General features: G+C 49.2%; 1 protein-coding gene across 9 annotated transcripts in view; it reads left to right on the top strand.

The window, feature by feature from the left end:
- Positions 1-19,215, top strand: part of PRDM15 (PR/SET domain 15) — a 78,976-nt gene extending 59,761 nt beyond the window's left edge. For all 9 annotated transcript variants that reach the window (XM_055373629.1, XM_063702728.1, XM_055373633.2 and 6 more), the window contains 6 exons: positions 1,987-2,118; positions 7,024-7,107; positions 7,532-7,707; positions 12,824-12,904; positions 14,517-14,726; positions 15,718-19,215. In XM_055373629.1, coding sequence (XP_055229604.1) covers positions 1,987-2,118; positions 7,024-7,107; positions 7,532-7,707; positions 12,824-12,904; positions 14,517-14,726; positions 15,718-16,197 — 1,163 coding nt within the window. In that variant the 3' untranslated portion in view covers positions 16,198-19,215. The remainder of the gene's footprint in view (positions 1-1,986; positions 2,119-7,023; positions 7,108-7,531; positions 7,708-12,823; positions 12,905-14,516; positions 14,727-15,717) is intronic.
- The last annotated feature ends 5,589 nt before the right edge of the window (positions 19,216-24,804 follow it).

Raw genomic sequence — 24,804 nt, 5'->3', positions numbered from 1 at the left:
AGTTGCCAGATTTATTTTACAGAATACCAAATTTCAGTATTGTCATCTTGCTATCATGTAACAGTTGCTAGTACATACCAGCGCATGCTTGTGCTCATTTGTTTTTTTGATACTTTGCTATTTTTTTTTTTACTTGAAAATACATCTTGGAGATCTTTTTATATCAGAACATGTAAATATTGCCTGATTTTATTTTTCAAGCCCTTGGTACGATTCATATAACCAGACCCTTTATTTTATAAAGTTTCTGGTTGTTTTGTTATAGTCATTTATTATTACAGTGTTGCAAGAAACACTGTTGCATATTATTACTTTACATTTTTTTCCAGAAATTCTAGCCCTGACCAGGGACTTAGTCAGTGTCAGGGACCAAGTGGGAGGCCGTTAGTAGTCGTGAGAGCCTGTCACCAGCAGGTGGGGGCAGGGGCCCAGCCAGTAGGTTTTCTGTGTGTGTGGAGGAAAACGTCTTGTTCAGAATCACATCATGGGCCTTGAACTACTCAGGAATGATCTGCAAGAACTTAGTGTGGCCAGTGAGAATATGACACCAGGTGTTGAAAGCTATAAAAAAGGCATCCCCTGTTCGGGATTAGAAATTATAAGTATTTAAAAAACATCAGTTTTCCCCATGGTAATTTGTAAATGGATTAAATCACAATCCCAGTAGAGCAAGCTTTAAAATTTCCTCTGTCTGGCAGTTGTGTTTATTTTGAAACTGTTGGCAGATTTTCTTTGTTAAATGGAAGAAAAAACATTACTGTCACCAACGCTGGCTGTGGTGGGGAGGTCAGAATGTGGAGATGCCATCTCTTCTGTATTTTCTGGGTTTTCTGTGACTGTGTGTTAGTTTTGAAATTTGGAATATGTTCATTTTAGAAGCAGGAAGAGGGAAGTGCTGGGGTCTGGGCGTGTCAGCAATGACCGGCACTCTTTTTTTTTTTTAATCAAAAAGATTGAAAGTAACTTTTTCAGGTGAAATCACTCTTCAGTCATTGGTAATAGGCCTGCATGTGCCATCCCCACCCGAGGCCAGGAGTTGTGCAGCTGTGTGTGCTGGCAGCGGGCTTCATCGTGGGGCCTTTGCTCCCCCTGCTGGCCCAGCCGCGCAGTTTTCTCGTAGCCAGGGAGGTCTTCTGGCCCGGCCTTTAGAATTCTGGCAGGAGCTGGTGGACGGTCACCCCTGCATCTGGTGAGGGTGGAATCAGAGGGGAACCGTTGACCAGCTTACTACAGAGCTGTGTTCAGGCTCAGTAGTTCTTCCCCAAATATGGAGGGAACATAGTGGCCTGGGAGTGCAGGCTGCCCACCGCCCTGGGCAGGCACAGTGAAGGCTCCTCTTCGGGGGTGGGGAGGCTGCCTTTGGGCTGGGTCGCCCTGTTCCCTGGTGCGTGTCAGCCTCCCAGTCAGGTGTACCAAGCCGCACATGCCTGTGCCCCCTGCGGAGGGCCTTGTACAGTGCTGTCCCTGCCAGCGCACCACACCCTCTGACTCAGCCCCTATGCCAGGGCCACCCTCTCTTCACTGGCTGTGTGAGTGAGGCTTTGGAGTATTTCAGCTTCTTAAATTACAGGTAGATTGAAACCATCTTGCGTCCAAATCCCAATCACCACTCATATTATCAAGGTTGAAGGGAACCCTTAGTAATGCTTGTATTAATCTATCTCTCACCGAATTCTCCCGCCGGCTTGCCATGGGTACACAGGGAAGTTTACCCACCGGCCCGGCGTTGCTCGCGTGGTCAGGGCTCGGCTAGGCCCTGGCAGGAGTGAGTGCACCTGATGTTGCAGTCAGTCCCTCCCGGCCTCTGGGCACAGTCACTTCCCAGGTCTCACCACTGGTGGACTGACCGGGATCCTCAGGGGCCGGCCCACACCCTCACCAGTACCGCACAGGCTGCTGCCTGTGCCTGCCCCAGGGTCTCGGGCACGGGCCCCCAGGTGGGCTGCGTGGGGGTGTGGCTGCCTCTGACTCGCTGTGTCCTCGAAGGCATGAAGACCAAGCATGCGCTGCGCCACCACATGAAGCTGCACAAGGGCATCAAGGAGTACGAGTGCAAGGAGTGCCACCGCAGGTTCGCGCAGAAGGTCAACATGCTCAAGCACTGCAAGCGGCACACGGGTGAGTCTGAGGCCCGGGCCACGCCAGCCACGGCGCTCACTGCGTAGGGAAGCCAGGTGGGCCGTGGGAGAAGAGAGAGCTGCCTCGAGACGATTCCTCTTTGTGACTCCCAGTGAGTGCCGGGTTCCCCGAGAGAGCTTCCTGGGGCCGGGGTGAGCAGCTGCATATCTCAAAAGGTCCCCCTCCCACAGGGGCCTCGTCACCGCAGAGCATGCGGCACAGCTCACTTCCGGCATTGGGAGACTGGTCAGTGCTTAAATGTTCCTCCCGATCAGCTGTTTCCCCCTCAGGAATGTGCACAAGAAATAGCGACCAGACAAGGGCCAGGGATGTGCATGCAAGGTTGCTTGTCATCTTTTGAGTTAGGGAAGGCGCTGGAAGGTCAGACGTGGCCTCAGTAGGGCACTGGCTAAGCCATGGTGCATCCAGAAAACAGCAAGGTGTCCACTCGGATGATGTGTGTACTACACTGATGTGCACAGAAAGGAGTCGGTGACGCGACAGGTCAAAGAGCAGCCTGCGCTATCTCTAACACAAGACATTCTTATAAAACACTAGAGCAGCCTGTGCCATCTCTAACACAAGGTCAAGATCTTAGAAAACACTAGAGCACCCTGCGCAATCACTAACACAAGGCATTCTCATAAAACACTAGAGCACCCTGCGCAATCACTAACACAAGACATTCTCATAAAACACTAGAGCACCCTGCACAATCACTAACACAAGACATTCTCATAAAACACTACAGCACCCTGCACAATCACTAACACAAGGCATTCTCATAAAACACTAGAGCACCCTGCGCAATCACTAACACAAGACATTCTCATAAAACACTAGAGCACCCTGCGCAATCACTAACACAAGACATTCTCATAAAACACTAGAGCACCCTGCGCAATCACTAACACAAGACATTCTCATAAAACACTAGAGCACCCTGCGCAATCACTAACACAAGACATTCTCATAAAACACTACAGCACCCTGCGCAATCACTAACACAAGACATTCTCATAAAACACTAGAGCACCCTGCACAATCACTAACACAAGACATTCTCATAAAACACTAGAGCACCCTGCACAATCACTAACACAAGACATTCTTATAAAACACTAGAGCACCCTGTGCAATCACTAACACAAGCCATTCTCATAAAACACTAGAGCACCCTGCACAATCACTAACACAAGGCATTCTCATAAAACACTAGAGCACCCTGCACAATCACTAACACAAGACATTCTTATAAAACACTAGAGCACCCTGCACAATCACTAACACAAGACATTCTCATAAAACATTAGAGCACCCTGCGCAATCACTAACACAAGACATTCTCATAAAACACTAGAGCACCCTGCACAATCACTAACACAAGACATTCTCATAAAACACTAGAGCACCCTGCGCAATCACTAACACAAGCCATTCTCATAAAACACTAGAGCACCCTGCGCAATCACTAACACAAGACATTCTCATAAAACACTAGAGCACCCTGCACAATCACTAACACAAGACATTCTCATAAAACACTAGAGCACCCTGCACAATCACTAACACAAGACATTCTTATAAAACACTAGAGCACCCTGTGCAATCACTAACACAAGCCATTCTCATAAAACACTAGAGCACCCTGCACAATCACTAACACAAGGCATTCTCATAAAACACTAGAGCACCCTGCACAATCACTAATACAAGACATTCTTATAAAACACTAGAGCACCCTGCACAATCACTAACACAAGACATTCTCATAAAACATTAGAGCACCCTGCGCAATCACTAACACAAGACATTCTCATAAAACACTAGAGCACCCTGCACAATCACTAACACAAGCCATTCTCATAAAACACTAGAGCACCCTGCGCAATCACTAACACAAGACATTCTCATAAAACACTAGAGCACCCTGTGCAATCACTAACACAAGACATTCTCATAAAACACTAGAGCACCCTGCACAATCACTAACACAAGACATTCTCATAAAACACTAGAGCACCCTGCACAATGCCAATACAAGGCCATTCTCATAAAACCCTTCTGTATGGGCGAGTGTTTTTGTGCTTGTGGATAGAAAATTGAGACAGCAGAATTGAGAGAAGGTTGTCCCTGAGAGGTGGAGTTGTGTCTCAGCGTGAAGTTCCCTGGCGTGAGCCTGTTCAGTGCTCCCCGGGGGCCCCTCAACTGCACGTTGGGTCCTGCCTTTATCCAGCCCACCTCACTTGCCTACCTTCCTCCCCTGCTCCCCAGAGCGGCGCAGGTTGCCACACGGGTCTGCTTTGGGTTGGCCCGGCGTGCCGGCCTCCTCTGCCCCTGGACTGCAGAAGTGTACTGTCCATCTCTTTCCTGGGGAATCTCTGTCCAGTATATGCTTTACCATTTTTGGGATACTCTTGCTCCCCAAGACTGGGCCACATGCCCTCATCTGGGTTCTCAGAACACCCCACACTCTGCCTGCCACCCACCAACTCGCTGGGCTGTGGTGGCCTCTGTCCCATGCTCCACAGTGAGCCCTCAGGACTGAGTTAAGTGCCTTTAAAAATTACTTGTCTTGTTCCCATTTTGAGGGGCAACCTTTGTTTAAAGGGCATTCATAGGGTCCACCTCCCCATCAGTTTTTGGGGTGAAACAGACCGTGGACTCCCTTCTTGCGTGCCCCTGACCCCCCAGAGCCCCCCAGATGTGAGCTGATGTGAGCACTTGCACCAGGAGGAAGCTGGTCCCCCTTTGGCCTCCTCCCTGTCTCCCTCTGTGTGGACCACATACATAATTACGTGCCACACGTTTCCCTTCGCTCCGGGGAGCACGGTTCCTGTGCCGCCTGGTAGGGCGCTGACAGCCGTCGGAGCAAGGTGTCTGGGCTGGTGAAACAAACACACTCCCCAGTTCTCCCCTGGCGATCATCCTCCACAGTGGCCGTTCCCTAGGGCAGTGGCTGTTCCCAAGGCGGTGGCTGTTCCTCAGGGCAGTGGCCCACAGCTTGTCTTATTTCTCTAAGCATTTTGGGGTCCTTTAGCTTCTGAGGAATGTCCTCTCAACTTTCCTCACGTGGTCGTCTGTTGGGGATGCTTGCTCTTGGATGTCCTGAATCATCTGAGAGGCTTTGTCTAAAGACCAGTTTTGGGTTTTCTTCCCCAGACTCTCTCAATCAGAGTCGCTAAGGGCCGGCCTTTTCGTCTTCACCCTCTCAAGTTCCACAGACTGTCCTGGGAGATTCAGCCTCCTCATCCATAAAATAACAGATTTTAACAGGATTATCTGTACGCCTCCCCCCGGGCTCTAATTAAACCTGTTTCCACCAGAAGGCCACCTACCGTGCACCTCCTGATCCTGGGAATGTCACGATGATGGCTATGCTGGTTCTTTTTCCCTAGTAATCAGGGAACTGGTTATTTTGTTCATTCACTTTGTGGAAATTTGTTGAGCCACACACTCACTTACAATTTGTGTTGTTCTGTCTATGAGTTTGATGTCAATCAAAAGTGTCCTTAAAATAAGCAACAAAACAGTGACACTTCTGGTCTTGTCCCTGGACCTGGGGAGGGACCCTCCCTACTCTGGGAGGCTGTGGGGGGTTAAGGCCCCTCCCTTGGAAGGTGGAGTCTTAGAATCCCTGGGCGCGAGTGGCCGTGCGGGAGCAATTGCCACCTCTGGTGCTGGGCTATTAGAGCATCTGCTTCTGGCTCCCGTGAGGCCAATCCATGAGCCAGGACTGACTGAGTACTTATCAAATATTTTAAAAAGTCAGGGCCGGGCGCGGTGGCTCACGCTTGTAATCCCAGCACTTTGGGAGGCCGAGGCGGGCGGATCACGAGGTCAGGAGATCGAGACCATGGTGAAACCCCGTCTCTACTAAAAATACAAAAAATTAGCTGGGCGTGGTGTTGGGCGCCTGTAGTCCCAGCTACTCAGAGAGGCTGAGGCAGGAGAATGGCCTGAACCCGGGAAGCGGAGCTTGCAGTGAGCCGAGATCGCACCGCTGCACTCCAACCTGGGCGACAGAGTGAGACACTGTCTCAAAAAAAAAAAAAAAAAAAAAGTCAAATAAGCTCTAATTTACCTTTCTGTTGTTGTTAGAGATGGGGTCTCTCTGTTGCTCATGCTGGAGTGCAGTGATGTGATCACAGCTCACTGCAGCCTTGAAGTCCTGGGCTCAAGTGATCCTCCCACCTCAGCTTCTCGAGTAGCTGGGACTACAGGCACACACCATCATGCCCGGCTCGTTATTTTATTTTATTTTATTTTATTTTTGTAGAGACAGGGTCTCGCCATGTTGCCCAGGCTGGTCTTGAACTCCTGGACTCGAGCGATCTTCCTTCGGCTTCCCAAAGTGCTGGGATCACAGGCATGAGCCACCGTGCCTGGCATCAGCTCTTATTTGAATTAGTCAAGTTTTGAAGAAGCACACTCATTTTGTCCGAGCACGGCAGTTCTGTTGTCTCTTATGCTTGGCTCGTCTGTGTCCTCCTTGCCGTTGGTCCTGATTTCAGTTACCGTTTCCTCTCTCATTGTAATATCACATATGCTGCCTAAGAGCTTCCTGGACTAAGGGAGGTGTGGGTACATTAATGCTTTAAAGAAATTCCCATCATTTTTCTGCTTGTCCACGTGTGGGTTCCACTTTCTGTCTGTGTTTTCAGACAGCCTTTCCCACATCTCATGTTTTTTTGATATGAAATGTCACCATGGAAGCAGAAACTTTCCAAGCCACACTTTGCTGGCCAAGGCTGGGGATGAGCGTTCATTGTCTGCTGTCTTCTTGCAATGCACCTTCTCCTGAAGGCCCTGCAGTGCCTGGAACGTGTCAGGGAGAAGACATGCCCTGATGTGGACTTACAACACTCATTAAACGTAGGAAGTTATGTGCGCCTTTCTCTGCAGGGATTAAAGATTTCATGTGTGAATTGTGTGGGAAGACATTCAGCGAGAGGAACACGATGGAGACCCACAAGCTCATCCACACAGGTGAGCGGCGCAGCCTGAAGGAACCTTCGGGGCCGCACGTGGCAGGCTGCCGGGGCTGTCTGAGCGCCTGCGGGGGTGGAAATGACTATTCTATTATCTAGACGGTTCCAGCACATTTAGTGGTGTCTTGGCTTCATGGTGGCCCCTTGGCCTCTAAAGGTCAACCCGCCACAGCTTTCAAGTATCCCTTCTTGAATTTTCTCATATTGATTCTGTGATGCAGCTGCTGCCGGCAGTGCTCCCCAAGGGACAGAGGCTCTGTGCTCATGTGTGCTCGGGGACCAGCACCGGCCCTCTCAGGACGGGCAGGGCGTGACAGGCTTCGTGCCTCGTCCAGCAGGCCAGGGTCATTGGGATGGCTGCACTAGTGACCTGCGTGTCTCTTCCTTTCCACGCGCATGTGTGTCTGCGTGTGTGTGAAAAGTGGGCAAGCAGTGGACGTGCTCCGTGTGCGACAAGAAGTACGTGACCGAGTACATGCTGCAGAAGCACGTTCAGCTCACACATGACAAGGTGGAGGCGCAGAGCTGCCAGCTGTGCGGGACGAAGGTGTCCACCAGGGCCTCCATGAGCCGACACATGCGGCGCAAGCACCCCGAGGTGAGCTGGTGGCTGTGCCCCCTCCGTGCCCCACCAGCGGGCCGCGTACCGGACACCCCCATGCTGGCACATGGCCCACCTCCCTCTGCAGACCCCCGGTACTGGAGGCAGGCCCTGAGTCTTAGGTGCATCTGTGACTGGCACTGCCTGCCACACAGGAGTCACTGAGTGAGTGGCTGCGAGAGGTTAGGAGAGCCTCAGGCGGACCTTTGCTAAGGTTGTAAATTACATCCTCCCTGAAATCATGGCAAGATGGAAGCACAGCCCTGCCACTCCCCCCATTCTTCCCACTCATGGAACTAATGTGCAAAAAGGGGGCTCCATGTGGTGTTGGGGCCGAGTAAAGTATGACACTGAGGATGGGGAGGGGGAAATTGTACAGACGCAGGCAGAGCCCAACTGCTCTGAAAGCCTGCTCCACAGGAAGGGCCAGGATGTTCCGTAATTAAATGTGCTTTAAGAAGGAGCACCCTGAAAGACAAAACCAGAGGAAAACTTGGTTGTCAGGTCACAGAAAAGAGTAGACTCTCTGAGCGTAAAAGCAGCAAAAGGAGTTGTGAACACAGGTTTGCCTCCATAAGCACTCAGAACAAATACAGGCCAAAGGAAAAATGAAAAATCTGGGCCGGGCACGGTGGCTCATGCTTGTAATCCCAGCACTTTGGGAGGCTGAGGCGAGTGGATCACGAGGTTAAGAGTTTGAGACCAGCCTGGCCAACATGGTGAAACCCCGTCTCTACTAAAAATATAAAAATTAGCTGGGCATGGTGGTGGGCGCCTGTAGTCCCAGCTACTCGGGAGGCTGAGGCAGCAGAATCGCTTGAACCCAGGAGGTGGAGGTTGCAGTGAGCCGAGATTGCGCCACCGCAGTCCAGCCTGGGTGACAGAACGAGACTCCATCTCAAAAAAAAAAAGAAAAAGAAAAAGAAAAAATCTGCATAGGCCGTGACTGTGTTAGACAGATAGAGCCTGTTAACATTAGTGATAACAAGCACTCACTGAGAAACACGCGAAGCACACTCAGGGTGTACACGGAGAGGGAGCTCATGCGGGAAGAACAGCCGTGGTGAAAAACACACGGAAAGGCGTTCAGCTCACTGCGCATCCCAGAAGCGCAAACGGTAGCAGCGGAGGACGGCATCCTTCGCCTGTTGCGGGGGCAGGGGGTTTTAGATTCAGAGTGACCACACTGGCCGGCTGGCACGAGTTGCCGCTCTCACCGTTGGATGTTTTTCTTGAAGGCAGCATCACGGTATTTCTCAAGTGTTTAATAAATGGTTATTCCAACCCCTACAATAGGATGTTGTATTATGTTTAATAAATGGTTATTCCAACCCCTATTCCAACCCTACAATAAGAATGTGATTCAATTAGTGATAGTTTAGCAGTGTGTTTGCCTGACACACATGCTTACACGGATCTGAAATAAAATTGTGAAATGCTCATTACGTACGTGAAAGAGCAGTATATGTTGTGCACATATATAATGTGTGTATACACAATACACGTCACACGCATTGTGTGTATATATAATACTCACTTATATAAATGAGGTAGGTAAAGAAGGGAGCAAAACATCCCACAGTGATTTTTCTCTTGTTCTTGAAGTGATGGGTAATTTCTTGTCTTCACATTTTTCTCCATTTTCCAATGTCCTGTAATGAAAGTGACTTCCTTTTGGAATTGGGAAAGCACCGTCTGCCTCAGGTGTCAGTCTGGTGGCTCCCTAGTTTGGGGGTGACCCGGGACATTGCCGTGTTGCTGTTCCTCTGCAGCCCGATCAGGCTCCCAGGGAGATGCAGGGACTCAACCTGCTCTCCAGTCCGGGAAGCCAGGGGACCGTGGCTGCATACTCTGCCCTGTGCCCCGCTCTGCGGGGAGCTTGGATCCCCCTAAGTGAGCTCCATTGCTTCCCTTTTCATGTAGTGGCCAGCTGGTGTTTTTACCTAGAAAACAGAGTCGGGGGAGTAGGAACCCGAAGCGCCAGGACCACCTTGGCACCCCAGGGGCAGGGCAGGCCCTGCAGCCCACCCAGCAGCCCGTGAGCAAGGCTGTCGTTTGAGCGGTTCCTCTCCATGACGTGTGGGTTTCTAGACTTCAGCGTATTCATAAAGACTGTGCACATCACTTTTGTACACCAGAGTTTTGATGTGCATAGCTGGGTGGAGAGGCCTTACTGATAAAGACATCTCCCACAAACACTGTCAGGCAGAGTCCTCTCACCAGGATTAAACCACTTCCTAAGGTGGCCCGACTGCAAATTTGCCTTCTGTGCTCTGCTCCTTCAACTGGGCTGTGTGTTGCCCATCCCCACTCCCCTCAAGCCCAACCCAGACAGAACCAAGTGGCTCAAGAGGAAAGCCTTCCAGACCCAGGGAAGGTGGTGTGGGGGGATTTTGTCTGTCTTTGTTCTCGAACCAATTTGTTTCTCTAGCCTTTTATCCTGTGCTCTCTTTGTGTCATTCCTTTTGATCATCTCACAGTTGTTTCCCTCTACATTAACTCAAACAAATGCCTACCAGTGATGTGATGGGCCGGCCAGCCAGGGTCCATCCCTGCCTTCCTGGACTTTATGGTCTGGGTAGGAGACAGAAAGAAAAATAAGAAGTAGACAGAGAGGCAAAGTGATTACAAACTAGAATAGAGGATATGGAAGAGACAACCCTAGACAGCAGTGTGAGGGGAAGGAAGGGGACTCGGGTCAGCTTTGGGTAGCTGTGTGTGTACCGCAGTGAGGCCTGGCTGTCTGAGAGTGGGATAACGGTCCCCCTGAGCCTGTCCCCGTTGGTGATGCCACAGATTCAGGAGGAAGAAGGTGTTCACTGGAGTCAGACTAATTTAACTAGTTAAGTTAAACTAGTTATAGTTTAACTGTTGGACTAGTTAAACAGGCATAAACTACTTACAGAGATTCAGAATCTTTTAGGATTGATACTATTTTGTGACTCCAAGCTATGGTTTTTCTCTTTACTTTGAATGAATGTTGCATTAAAAACAAAACACAGAAAGCAATTTTCACTTTTTTCTTATCTCCTAAGAAGAGTGAAGCTAATGCTTCTATGGTGGTTCTTTGGTGGCGTCAGCTTTCAGACTGTGTGACTAGGATACTGATGATATTGATGTGATGGTGGTGGAGGTAGTGGTGGAGATGGTGGTAAAGGTGATGGTGGTGATGGGGGGACCTGGTGTTGGTGATGGTGGTGTTGGTGATGGTGGTGGTAGAGGTGATGGGGGAGGTGGTGGTGGTGGTGATGGTGGTGATGGTGGTGGTGATGGTGATGGTGGTGATGGTGGTCGTGGTGGTGGTGGTGGTGGTGATGGTGGTGGTCGTGGTGGTGGTGGTGGTGATGGGTGGTGGTGGTGATGGTGGTGGTGGTGGTGGTGGTGGTGGTGGTGGTGATGGTGGTGGTGCTGGTGGTGGTGATGGTGATGGTGGTGGTGGTGGTAGTGGTGATGGTGATGGTGATGGTGGTGGTGATGGTGATGGTGATGGTGGTGGTGATGTTGATGGTGATGATGACAGTGGTGGTGATGGTGATGGTGATGGTGGTGATGGTGATGGTGATGGTGGTGATGGTGGTGATGGTGGTGGTGGTGATGGTGGTGGTGGTGATGGTGGTGGTGATGGTGATGGTGGTGGTGGTGGTGGTGGTGGTGATGGTGGTGGTGGTGGTGGTGGTGGTGATGGTGGTGGTGCTGGTGGTGGTGATGGTGGTGATGGTGATGGTGGTGGTGGTAGTGGTGATGGTGATGGTGATGGTGGTGGTGATGGTGATGGTGGTGGTGATGTTGATGGTGATGATGACAGTGGTGGTGGTGGTGATGGTGGTGGTGGTGGTGATGGTGATGGTGATGGTGATGGTGGTAGTGGTGATGGTGGTGACAGTGTTGGTGGTGATGAGGGTAATGAGTGATGGAGGGGTTGGTGATGGTGTTGATAATGGTGAGGGAGGTGGTTGTGTTGGTGGTGATGGTGTTGGTGTTGATGGTGATGATACTGATGATAGAGGTGGTAATGATGATGGTGGTGATGGTGGTGACGGTAGAGAGTGCGTCCACAGCAGTCTGGTTGCTTTTGCTCAGGGTCCTTTGAGAGTGTCACAGTGTAGATCTGTGCTCAGTGTCAATGGGAGTTACACTGGAGTCTTTAAAGCCATTGCAGGGTTTATGTTAACTTAAAACACTTACCAGCCTTTGTTTGCCATCTTTTCCAGGAAGGGGCCCAGACCTAGTCATGGAATGTAAATTTAATGATGCACTTCTCTGCTTTTTTAAATGAGTTATATCCACAAAGCGTAGTCTGCTTTTTCATTTTAACTTCCTTTAGTTGATCAGAAATTTAAAGATGTTTGCAAAGCTGTTTGGGTGAAGCACCCTTACAGGCAGACTCTTGCTAATTTTGTTTTTTAGCCCCTCCCCTTTATCACGTTCAGCTGTCTCTGTACTCGTTTTCTGTTGTCTTTCTTATGATCTAATTAGGTCATCACAGGAACAAATGCAACTGCTGTAAGCAGGGTGTGGGCGGTGAAGGTCACTCACTTTTGGGCAGGACGCACTGAGCTGGTGGGAGGGGCCCTGTGGACACATGGGGCGTGCTGAGGACCCCGTTCCCCATTGGAGGGATGGTAGGGGCAGGGCGTCACTTCATCACAAAACCAACAAATGAAAGCACTTGTGTATGGATTCAACTGAAAAGTACGATGTGTAAGGCACAAATGTCTCATTTTTGGTGATTGCTCATAGAACAAGTTTACTCTACCGTATCTTACCTTGCTGTGGTCTCCCTTGGAAATAACAGAAGCGCCACTGAAACCTCACCCCTTTGGTGGGGGGCCAAAAAGGGAGGACACAGTCTCCCCCCTGGGGGAGTGGACGTGAGATGATACAGGGGCAAGACCATTGTGGGAGCATGAAATAAGGGGTGAGGATAAGCCCTGGGCTTCTGGACACAGAGTTTCAAAGTCAGAGCTGAACAGAGGAGACTGGGAAGTGCGGGGGATGCCTGGGAGGGAAGGGCAGGAGTGGTGGAGGTGGTCCCGAGGCGTGTGTGGCTTCTGGGTTCCCACCTGCCTCAGCAGCACCCTGACCCCCAGCTCGCACCCTGTGCTCCTCATAGGTGCTCGCGGTGAGGATTGATGACCTGGACCACCTCCCGGAGACCACCACCATCGACGCCTCCTCCATCGGCATCGTCCAGGTGAGCAGCACGGGGCCCCAGGGGCTCAGAAACTTTGGGGTAAGTGGACACCTGCAGAAGGGACCAGAGGGGCTTGGACAGGCCGGGAGGGAGCAGCTCTGGGCAAGCCTGTGGCCCGGTTACCCTGTTTTCTTGGCTTCTCTTCCCCTCAGAACCTCTTAGATCATCTCCTCGTTCGTGTGGTTTCTGTGACCTCAGTTTGTTGAATACTGGTGTATCTCACTTTGGAAAACACATGTTTTCCAGAAAAAAATAGAAATTAGAACAATTGGCTGGGCGCGGTGGCTCACGCCTGTAATCCCAGCAATTTGGGAGGCCAAGGCGGGCAGATCACTTGAGGTCAGGAGTTCAAGACCAGCCTGGCCAACGTGGCAAAACCCTGTCTCTACTAAAAGTACAAAAATTAGCCGAATGTGGTAGCGCACGCCTGTAATCCCAGCTACTCAGGAGGCTGAGGCAGGAGAATTGCTTGAACCCAGGGGCGGAGGTTGCAATGAGCCGAGATTGTGCCACTGCGCTCCAGCCCAGCCGACAGAGCGAGACTGTGTCTGAAAAAAAAAAAAAATCAGAACAATCATTAAATTGTTCTAAGCAAAATAAGTTTAAACATACCAATTAGATGAACTTAGTTTTTAAAGAAATTTTTAGTTAATACTAAACTTTTAGTTAGCAAAATTTTTTTTTTATTTCAAAGAGAACGTGTCATGCTCTCAGTGGTCTAAGGTCACATGTATGCCTCTCGTTCTGAAACAGCGCTTTAGAGTGCAGTCTTCATGAAGGGCACTGGGTCCGGCTGAGTGACGTACGGCAGCTCCAGCCCCAGCCCCAGAACCCACAGGCCATTTCTACCCTTGGCAAGTCACAGGCATGGGGCGAAGGGTCGTCCCACCATGACAGCGGTGTAGGCCCACGCTGGGTCTGTCTGCCACTGGGTTAGGATCAGGTTGTGTGGAATGGCACAGGAAGCCCGAGAGGAGTGGCAGGTGACCACTCACCGGCCACCACTGCCCTGCGGCCTCTGTGAGCCTGAGTGAGCCTGGTGTGGAGCCGGCCCGGTTCAGAGGATGTGGTCACAGCCCAGCAGTGTCCTGGACACTTGCAGGGAAGCGTGCGGGGAGGGGCCCACTGGGCTCATCACTGCAGCTGGGCCCTCGTTCCCTGTCCCTGCAGGTTTTGCGGTCAAATCTGTTTTAATTCAAAATTGTTTTTTTATGGTGGATTCGTCTCCTCCCTGGGGAAGAGAGAGCCCTGATTTGAAAGCATTTTCAGCTTTGCTGTAGGAGCTCACCCGGGCAGAAACATTTCCCTTTGGAAATACCCAGTGGCTTAAAAAGTTAAGTTTCTAAGAAGTGTTTACATTTTAGCATAAAATACAACTTTTAAAAATATGACTTGTATGTATTTTTTTTTAAATCTGTAACTAAAGGAACTTGCCCCGATCCTTAGAAATACAAGACCAAGCTGTGGTCACTGTTTCTTGTGGCAGCTCGGTGGCCCACAAGTGTGTCCCCACTGACTGGAGAGTGTGTCCAGGGCAGTGCTGGGGCTGCCCTGGCCGCTGCCTAACGTGACCGACTAACCTGGTTCTCGGCTGAAACTGATTTTCCTGCAGCCTGAGCTGACTCTGGAGCAGGAGGATTTGGCCGAAGGGAAGCACGGGAAAGCTGCCAAGCGCAGTCACAAGAGAAAGCAGAAGCCAGAAGAGGAGGCAGGTGCTCCGGTGCCCGAGGACGCCACCTTCAGCGAATACTCAGAGAAAGAGACGGAGTTCACAGGCAGCGTAGGCGACGAGACCAATTCCGCAGTACAGAGCATTCAGCAGGTCAGTTTGCTGCTTTATGTTCTGATTAGGTGCTGGTCACTTTCCCTAAGCATGAGAGCCTTACGTGTGTGGGACTCCATCTCTTTTTACTACACACAGTGTACATGTGGACTTCATGTGGTTGAAGGCAGCAGACATATTCTGTTTTTCACTTAAGCACGTTTCATGTAAGCGTTTCTGACTTCCGACCTACAAATCATGCTTCTCATTGTTAGTAGCAACATACATTCTAGCATGTTGAAGAGAGATACCCCTGCCTGGGTGGGAATCAGGTAGGCTGTTTGCAGTTTGGGGAGGTCATGGGTGGCCTACCCAAGTGCCCTTATGGTGAACGCTCAGCCCTGTGCGTTTGCTGACTAGACGGAGAGCAAGGATCCCTCAGTCTGGAAGGTGAAGACAATCCCACAATCCCACTTTCTCAAGTGGAACCTTCTGTCGTGCTCAGCCTTGGTCACTTTTGCTTTTGAAGTCTCTGAGTGTTTGATCAGTCTGTGTCTAATACTGCACTTCTCTCTCTTGTTTTGGGGGATGGTAATCTTGACTGCAAAAGTTCCTCATTTATTTGGCCTTTCATCCCTCTCCATGAAAGAGAATGCTTTCTCTTATTAGCGATTGGTACTGCAAATACCTTTATTGCTCTTTGTAGCTTTGTGGTGGGATTTTCATTTACCAACAGCAGGGCACTTCAGAGGAACGGATAGAAAAGGAAGCATCTGTTTTCCGTCTTTTTCGTGCTTACTTTTTTCCATTTTTTTCTAGCCAGTGAAATTAATTTGTTTCTTAGTTCCTTCTCATTGCCTTCATGATTGTGTCTGTTTCTTGTTTTTGTTTCTCGCTGGAATTTTTCCAGAACAAAATTAACTCGGTTTCCTCTTTCACCAAAGAATGTCGTGCTTCTTTGGTGTGGTAACACAGAGCGCATCCTGGGGAGGTCCTTGCGTTCCCCATTTTGCAAAAATGAATGGATTTTTGTTGTGTGTGAATCTTCCAGGTAGTGGTGACCCTGGGTGACCCAAATGTGACCACACCATCGAGCTCAGTCGGCTTGACCAACATCACCGTGACCCCCATCACCACTGCGGCCGCGACTCAGTTTACCAATCTCCAGCCGGTGGCCGTGGGGCACCTTACCACCCCTGAACGCCAGTTACAGCTGGACAACTCAATCCTGACCGTGACCTTTGATACCGTCAGCGGCTCTGCCATGTTGCACAACCGCCAAAATGACGTCCAGATCCACCCCCAGCCGGAAGCCTCGAACCCACAGTCTGTGGCCCACTTCATCAACCTGACGACGCTGGTCAACTCCATCACGCCCCTGGGGAGCCAGCTTAGTGACCAGCACCCGCTCACATGGCGGGCAGTGCCCCAGACTGACGTCTTGCCACCCCCGCAGCCGCAGGCACCCCCACAGCAGGCGGCCCAGCCCCAGGTGCAGGCGGAGCAGCAGCAGCAGATGTACAGCTACTGAGCTGCGTTCCGGGAGACTCGGGGCAAGAACTGCAGAGGGATGTTTGGGATTTGTTTAGATGTGTTTGCTGGATACCAAACAAACAAAAAGTCATACATTGCAATGTAAGGTTGACTTAGCTTTGCAGAGTATCTCCAGATCCCCCGCCAGCAACCCTTACGGTCTGTCAGCTTAACTCTAGAAGGGACCTCTGGCAGGCCAGAGTTTTAAACTGGATGGGGCTCCACACCATGCCTTACCAAGGCAGTAAGTCCTGGGCCGGGGCCGCATCTGCCTCCCCTTACAGGACCAGTGTTCGCCCGACACAGGGTTCGGGAAAGTGAAGCTAAGAGAGAAGCAGGATTTTAAGAGGCAGGAGATAAGTTATTAGGAACACAAATGGTTCATTTTCTTTTTTCTTCTAGAGCTTGGTTCCTATGAGAACACAGACGGTATTCACAGGTGGCAGCAGGCAGCAGGGAACATTTTCTCCTCACTTCTGGATTTTTTTGCAAGCGAGCAGATAGAAGTTAACGTTTATTCTCTTTGAACTAGGAGTTGAGTCGGTTCTTATGCAACTATGGGCTGAAACCATACGTGAGGCGTGCTGAGCCGCACGTGATCCTGCAACCTTCGAGGTCATCACGATCATCATATGCGAGGGGTCACGTGAGGTCACTGACTCCAGCTCAGAAGGCATCTTAGTAATATCCGTGAATCGATTTCCAATAGAGTTTTTTTCCTTTTTTTTTTTAACTTTATTTCAAACATACATTGTGTGTTCAAGACTGTTATGGCCAATATTGTGTTGTAGTTTTCTGTTAACATGATAAAGTCATGTGCACTGTAGGACCATCGGTCCCTGTCCACCCTTCACAGCTGCCCAGATGCAGAGGGTCACGCGGCTGTGTGTGAGGAGTGAGCCTCCCTGCTGCCCCCAGGGGCTCCTCCGGGTTGTCTCAGGATTCTCTGCAATCCAAATGTATCCATTCTGGCTGAAGCCCAGCCAGAATCCCGAGTGGAAGAAACGGGGGAAAATTCATATTTTCCTTCTGTTTAAACTTCAATTCCAAAGGTTGGTGTATTTCATGACCAGTTTTCTATAAAAATATTGAATGAGTTTGGCTCTTTACAATGGAAAAGTGTAGGTATTTCTGAAACACAGAGAAAATGCTATTTCCTGCCAGGTGGTAATGAAAGCAGAGAGGTTAGTTCACTAATAGAAGCATTAATTGCCCCTAAAACTGAATGTGCGGTGAACAGCCAGGTCTGTGTGTGCGGGGACACGTGCTGTCATGTCTGTGTACCAGTTTCGGGGGCAGGGGCCAGGGTTGGGGGAGGCACCCAGCCCTCCTGCTGCCCACGACAAGAAACACTGAGAGGTGTGGGGAGAAGTTTGCTCTTAACTTTCCTGGTACTCTGTTTGTGGCCACAATGAGAGGACAAACCTGCCTTAAGGTGTCCTGCTTTGCCAGTTATCCCAGATCCTGCACTCACTGGGAGTCCATCTTGAGGAAACACTGGCATGGCTGAGTAATTGATCAGGAGCAGTCCTGATGTTGCCAGCAGAACAAAGGATGATTGTGTTTTTCAAAACGCAACTTTGTCAGCACTTCACTCCACTCCAAACAGCAGACTTTTGAGGACAGGGCTGGAATTTGTTTTGTGCAATATATGCCTTCATGAACTAAGGAAAGTTCATCCCCAGGCAGCATGCAGGAGGGTCTGCGGGGCTCACCTCCTCTCCTTACCCACCATCACTTGCGCCTAGCTCTCACCTCTCAGTTGAATGAATAGTGGGAGATCATTTGACTTTTAATTTATCAGAATTATTTTATGTTATTTATGTATATAATTAACTGTTTTATACATATTAATCTCATCAAATGAACTTGGGCTTGGGGTGATATTGTCTCCATTCTCCAGATACAAGTGCTCCAGGCATCCATGGAATCAGCAGGAGACCAGGGCTCCTAAGACATATTTTTAAAAATCAGTATCGATTTCTTTTTGCCTTTGCAGAATCTAAAGGGCAAATGACCTCGCAGAGACTCCCAACGGGCCTTGGGCTCATGACGAAACACCCACTAGCATTGATCTTTTATTCCTCTTCCCTATAAAATAAAGGCCTTGGAAATCACAATTTTATTTTTTTAAAGAAGTTGTTTTAGTGCCTAGAGTAAGACCGCATCAAATGTTGTTAAAGAACCTAATTTAGATTGTGTGGTATATACCACTGTTTATCTCAATACACAGACACCTCTTACTTCTTGTTATAAGTGAGAACTCTAAAGAAAAATCAAACTCCCAAGTTTTCTGTAAACATACGTGGTCTTAATAGGGTCACTGTCTGAGGCAAAATGGGTTGTCTTAAAGCAATTGCTACAAATTTGCATCAAAGAAACTAGATAGCAAAATACAGCAACCATGTACCACCCAGGCAGAAGAGTCCTCACCTGTACGTGGTTCTGCATATTGATCATCATGACAGGAAGTATTTCGTTTTTTAACTGATCCCAGGTGCACAGATGTATTCATAAAGGAAGACATTAGATCCAGCCATTGTGGCCACCAGGCTCTGTGGACCCATCTCAGTGGAGAATTTGTTTTGGACCCGTGGCTCCATGCAGCTGTGGACTCGAGTGCCATCCACTGGTGTGAGTCTTGCAGGGAGGCCACAGGTACAACTGCTCCCTGTGAATCCTGGTCTCTGGGTTGAGAAGGGGCTCGGGTCTCTGGAATGCTCTAGCGTGTGACGTGTTCTCAGGAAAACGTTCTGTGCCAAGTGCCGCCTCGCTGTGTCCGGCATGGGACTGCGCTGGAGGGTCCGGCGTGGAAGGCAGACCTCCTGTACCTCTATCGTTCCCATTTGTGGCATCCAAAGGCGGAAGGCTCATGGCTTCCCCACTAGAGGCGGCGTCTTGGGCTTTCCCATTGGATTGTGAAAGGCATTAAGACTGTTTGGAGATGTTGGCTGTATTTCCTGTCACATCAGGTTGTATGATGATGAATAAAAGGCGCTGTGACCCGTGTTTTCAATTGCTGGCCTTCTGCTCCCGCTGCCTGTTAGGGAAGGTGGTGCAGTTCATATACTTTGAGAACGCTCAGGATTCCTGCTGTCAGCCACATCTTGATTCCTCTCAGGTCCAGAACTCATAAAATGTTTGGATTATTTGAAATGTTCCCTGAGATATTGAGGTATCAGAAGCTTTCACAGGGATTGCCAAAAAAAAAAAAAAAAAAGCAACCAAGAGGGTGCATGTAGCATTTTTTGTAAAGCTTAGATTGAGAGAGAACAGGCACCAAAAAGATTGACCGCTAGAGAGGCGAATACTTCAGCAGGAGTTTCTTTGGGCAGATGGTCTGGAATGACCCCTTATCTTATTGATCTTTTGATCAAATGTTGAATGATGTATTCTAATTTGCTAGGTTTTTTTTTTTTTTTTTTTTTGAGACAGTGTCTCGCTCTGTCACCCAGGCTGGAGTGCAGTGGTGAGATCTCGACTCCCTGCAGCCTCCGCCTCCCAGGTTCCCGTGATTCTCCTGCCTCAGCCTCCCAAGTAGCTGAGATTACAGGTGCCTACCACCATGCCTGGCTAATTTTTGTATTTTTAATAGAGACAGGGTTTCGCCATGCTGGCCAGGCTGGTCTCGAACTCCTGGCCTCAAACGATCCACCCCCGTCAGCCTCCCAAAGTGCTGGGATTACAGGCGTGAGCCACTGCACTCGGCCTGCTAGGTCATTTTAAAGTTAGGAAACACCTTACATATCCAGTCTTCTGAGGATTTAACCTGTGAGAACCAAGCCTTGGATATTTTTGTTGTATTTTAGATAGCATCTGGCAGCAATGAATTCTGCCAGGAAGTAGGATTCATTCATTTCACGTTTGGCCAGCTGTGAGCAAGTCCTTGTGTGTGCCAGCCCTGTGTGGTTCTCATTGCACACAAAGGCAGACTTTCAGCCTTTCAGAACACTGCAGGGAGAAACGGTGGTGATGTTGTTAGCATGTTAGCATGCACATTCGATTCATCAGCGCCCCCATGTTTCTTTCAGGGTGCAAATTACCACCTAGTGATTTGCTCTGCTAAAAGCCATGCGGTGTGGTGGAAAACTGACAAGCACACCGTCTGAATACGGCCTTTTCACAAGCATTAGGCACAAGCTGCGTAGAGAGGGGAGCAGAGCGGGCCATTGGCTTCTTCCCCATCAGGTTGTACATCTGGTGTGAGTGTATTCTCACAGGGGTCCTCGTTCTGGCCTGACAGGGATGAGTGACCTTGCCTGTATGGCGGTGCAATCATCTGGAAGTGGCGCTGGGTTGCCCGGACAAAGCTGGCCGGGGCCTCCCCTTCCACCCAAGCCTTGCTTCCAGTGGAGCTGAGAGCTTCTCCTCCCTTAGCCGGGGAATGTGACTCCCCTGAGTCCAGGGTTCCCAAGTGCAGGCAGCTCGCATTCCATGTCCTCGAAGCATGGCAGCCACATCCAGACTGCCTTGGAGCCAAGTAGCCCGTTCTTTCCCCACTGACAGGCTTGCCTTCTATGTGTTTTATAAAGAGGGAGACCATGGGGAAGGCACCCTTCATTGGAATGGAGACCTACCTGTCTAGAGACACACCACTGCTCAGCACACCTCTGGGTAGAGGGAGGACCAGACCCAAGACTTCACTCCTGCCAATATAGCCTGTTCCCCGAGTGAGACATTCAGTTCCTTCTGAACACTGGTGCATCTGTGAGAAACAGACTAACCCGTCCAAACCCAAAGAACGGACTCAGAGACCTTAAGAACAGCAGAAGTGAGACTTTTAATGATGGTCTTGCAAGATTGGGTGTCTGATGGGCAGGCACACCCAGTGCAGTTTCTACAAACAGTGTATCCCCTAGTGGGCAGGTCCCTCCCCGAGTTCCTCATAGGCTGAGCACTATGGGCTCACAACCTTCCCAGACATCACCTATTGGTTGTTGGGCAGGGGTCTTAGGTGTCTTTTTAGGGTTTTCCTGCTGCATTTTGTTGCAGCCCACAATGCTTTGCAATCCTAGTCAGCCCAGGGGCTCTTCAAGCATTTGACTTATGACCTAAGTAGCTGGGCACGCTGATACGAATAGATAAAATGAGCTATTTTGCAGGCTAGTAAACTTTCATCTTAGACTAAATTTCTTTGGTTTGGGTGAGGGCAACGAAGGGGGAGGGGAGAAAGGGGGAAGGGGGAGGCTGACAAGCAGGCGTTGATGATCCAAGCAGAGGTCTAGTGTATCCTGTTTCTTAGGTAGTTTGCTGACCTAAGCCAATTCTAGGCAGTTTGTTTTGGAAATGGACCACTGCATACATTACTTCCTTCATGTCACCACATTTGCATCACAATTTGGGGCTTGACCTGAACACTAGCTGTTTTCTTCTCTCTTGAGTTTTAGTCACAAAATCTTATAGCAAGGTAATGAAGGAAAGAGAGGCACCTGCCTCCATGTTGTAGGAAACAGCCTCTAGAAACCCAGAGGCTGCCCTTGCTGCTTATCTAAAACCGTCTGGAAGAGGCATGCTGGCCTCAGGAGAGTCCTATGTGTCCTTTGTATTTTGCCATTTTTTCCTTGAATTAAAGCGTACAATTCCTCTCTACCTGCGGGTCTCACCGGATCATCAAGCTCAGCACGTCCAGCTCATAGAGTTCACACGCCCTTTCCCCGGCCCGGCCCCAAACCTGGCCCTTCCCCACTGACCCTATGCTCAGCCAACAGCCCTGTCATCACTAAACACACAAGCTCAGAGCCCAGCTTCATCCTGGACTTGCCCTGCTTCCCACCCTGACATCCAAGTGTTTGCAAAAATGTCCAGGTTTTAAGACCAGGTGTGGTGCCTCACGCCTGTAATCCTAACATTTTGGATGCCAAGGCAGGAGGATCACTTGAGGTCAGATGTTCAAGACCAGCCTGAACAACATAGTGAGACCCCATCTCTTAAAGGAAGAAAAAGAAAATGTCCATATTTCACCATGTCCTCTGCTATTCCCTGACTCCAGGTTTCCAGCTGACACCTCCTAAGTGCCTGTCAGCTTCCACTCTTGTCCCAGGAAGTCTACTCTCCATGCCGTCGCCTCAGTAACCCTTGAAGGTGTACATTCTACAGTGTGGCCCACACACCAAGCCCAGCGTCCTCCCTTGGATCCTGAGAGCTCTCTGAATACCCACAGATCCTTTCTGCAGCCTCCAGGTCTGTAGGGCCTGGCCCTGCTTCCTGCCAGCCAGTCTTCTTTCTCACCCCCCACCACCCCTCACCAGGGTCTTGCATCTGCCATTCATACTGTATGGAGGGGCTCACACAGGCAATTCAACTGTCTGATCTAAACATTTCTGCTTCTGACCCTGATGGGGTAGGAACTAGACTTAACTCTTCTGCTTGAACCAGCTAAAAAGCCCAGACACGGCCGGGCGTGGTGGCTCACGCCTGTAATCCCAGCACTTTGAGTGGTCGAGGTGGGCAGATCACTTGAGGTCAGGAGTTTGAGACCAGCCTGGCCAACATGGTGAAACACTGCCTCTACTGAAAATACAAACATTAGCCAGGCATGGTGGTGGGCGTCTGTGATCCCAGCTACTTGGGAGGTGAGGCACGAGAATTGCTTAAACCCGGCAGGCAGAGGTTGCAGTGAGCTGACCCGGCAGGCAGAGGTTGCAGTGAGCTGACATCGCACCACTGCACTCCTGCCTGGGTGACAGAGTGAGACTCGTCTCAAAAAAAAAAAAAAAAAAAAAAAAAAAAAAAAAAAAAAAAAAGCCCAGACACAATATATGGCCATCAGGAGTGAAGACAGTGGTCCCTGAGAGATGAAAAACAAGCTAGGTGAATCCCATGACTGCCCAGCATATGGACTGGAGAGACTTCCCAGGCCACAGTGCAGAGAGGGAGACAAGGCAGGGCACAGCAGTCCCTGAACTGATGAGACAAAGGTAAGGTCCAGGACGGACAAGGTAGCCAGAGTTCTCAGGGCAGGGTATGGGGGAGGAGAGGGCTGTGCAGAGACAGCGCCAGAGCTCAACAGAGGACCCCATGACTCTCAGCTGAGTACGGACAAGCACGCATGTGAGGAAGTGACCTGTTCCCAGCATGCAGAGGGAAAAAATTCTCTAATTTAGGGAAATCTGGGCAGAGTTCTCAGAAGCATTTTGCCTAAACATGAGGAGAAATGACCCCTAAACCTTACTCTGGTCCCACTGAACAAAGCTTCATAGCAAAACGTGGAAAGGATCAAAGTGTTTCCAAGACGCTTCACTGAATTCCAGAACAATGCTCAAGGATATTTTATAGAGATACAAGAACACCTCACACCCAGCAATGCAAAATCAGGACAGCACCCAATCAAAAATGACCACGCATGCAAAGAATCAGGAAAATACAACTCATGATAAGGAGCAAAATTAACCCATCAAATCTTCTTGGAAATGACAGAATTGGTAGACAAAGATAAGAGAAATTATGACTGTTTTTCAGATGTTCTAAAAGCTAGAGGAATAATTAAATAATTAAACCTGTTAAAGGCATGAAAGATGTAGTTTTTTAAAAACAAAATGAATTGAACTTCCAGAGATGAAAATTTCAGTGATGACATGACAAACATACTGGATAGTATTCACAGCAGGTCAGATATTGCAGAAGAAAAGATCAGTGAAGCTAGGGCAATAAAAAAAAAAACCTATTCAAAATAAAATGCACAGAAAAAGAAGAGGGAGAAAATGAACAGAGCATCAGCGAGCTTTGAGATAACTTCAAGCAGCCAAATATATGTTATTAGAGTTTTTGAAGAGTCCTTGGAAGAAAAGGGAAAGAGATGGAAAAAAATATCTGAAGAAATAGTGAAGCCGGGTGCAGTGGCTCATGCCTGTAATCCCAGCACTTTGGGAGGCTGAGGCGGGCAGATCACGAGGTCAAGAGATCGAGACCATCCTGGCCAACATGGTAAAACCCTGTCTCTACTAAAAATACAAAAGTTATCCTGGTGTGGTGGTGCACGCCTGTAGTCCCAGCTACTCGGGAGGCTGAGGCAGGAGAATTGCTTGAACCCAGGAGGTGGAGGTTGCAGTGAGCCGAGATCGTGCCACTGCACTCCAGCCTGGGCAACAGAGCCAGACTCTGTCTCAAAAAAAAAAAAAAAAAAGAATGAGCAAAATGTTGTCAAATTTGCCGAAAGCCATAAAACTACATATCTGAGAAGCTCAGTGATCACCAAGCACAAGAATCATGAAGAAAACTACGTTAAGGCATTTACTAATCAAATTGCTGAAAACCAGTAATAAGGACAAAAACCTGGAAGAATCCAGAGGAAAGACATATCACATACAGAGGAACAAAGATAATGATGACACGTCAAATTCACATCAAGGAGATGCAAGCCAGAAGACACTGGAGCAACATAGGGAAAGCATTGAAAGCAACTGTCAGGATAAATTCTATACCCAGCAAAAATATCTTTCAAAAAAGAAGGCCAAATAAAGGGGTTTAGATAATAATCCTGAAAGACACAACCCTGAACACAATATTCCTGAATGTTGAAATCTCAGAAGATCAAAATCCCTAAAGGGTAAAATCCTGAAAATCACAATCATAGCATAGTTGCATCATGTTAAGTAAAACTATCAGC

The sequence above is a fragment of the Gorilla gorilla genome, chromosome 22 (assembly GCF_029281585.2).
Source record: "Gorilla gorilla gorilla isolate KB3781 chromosome 22, NHGRI_mGorGor1-v2.1_pri, whole genome shotgun sequence".
NCBI classification, from domain to species: domain Eukaryota; kingdom Metazoa; phylum Chordata; class Mammalia; order Primates; family Hominidae; genus Gorilla; species Gorilla gorilla.
This window is presented reverse-complemented; position numbering and strand designations above follow the sequence as displayed.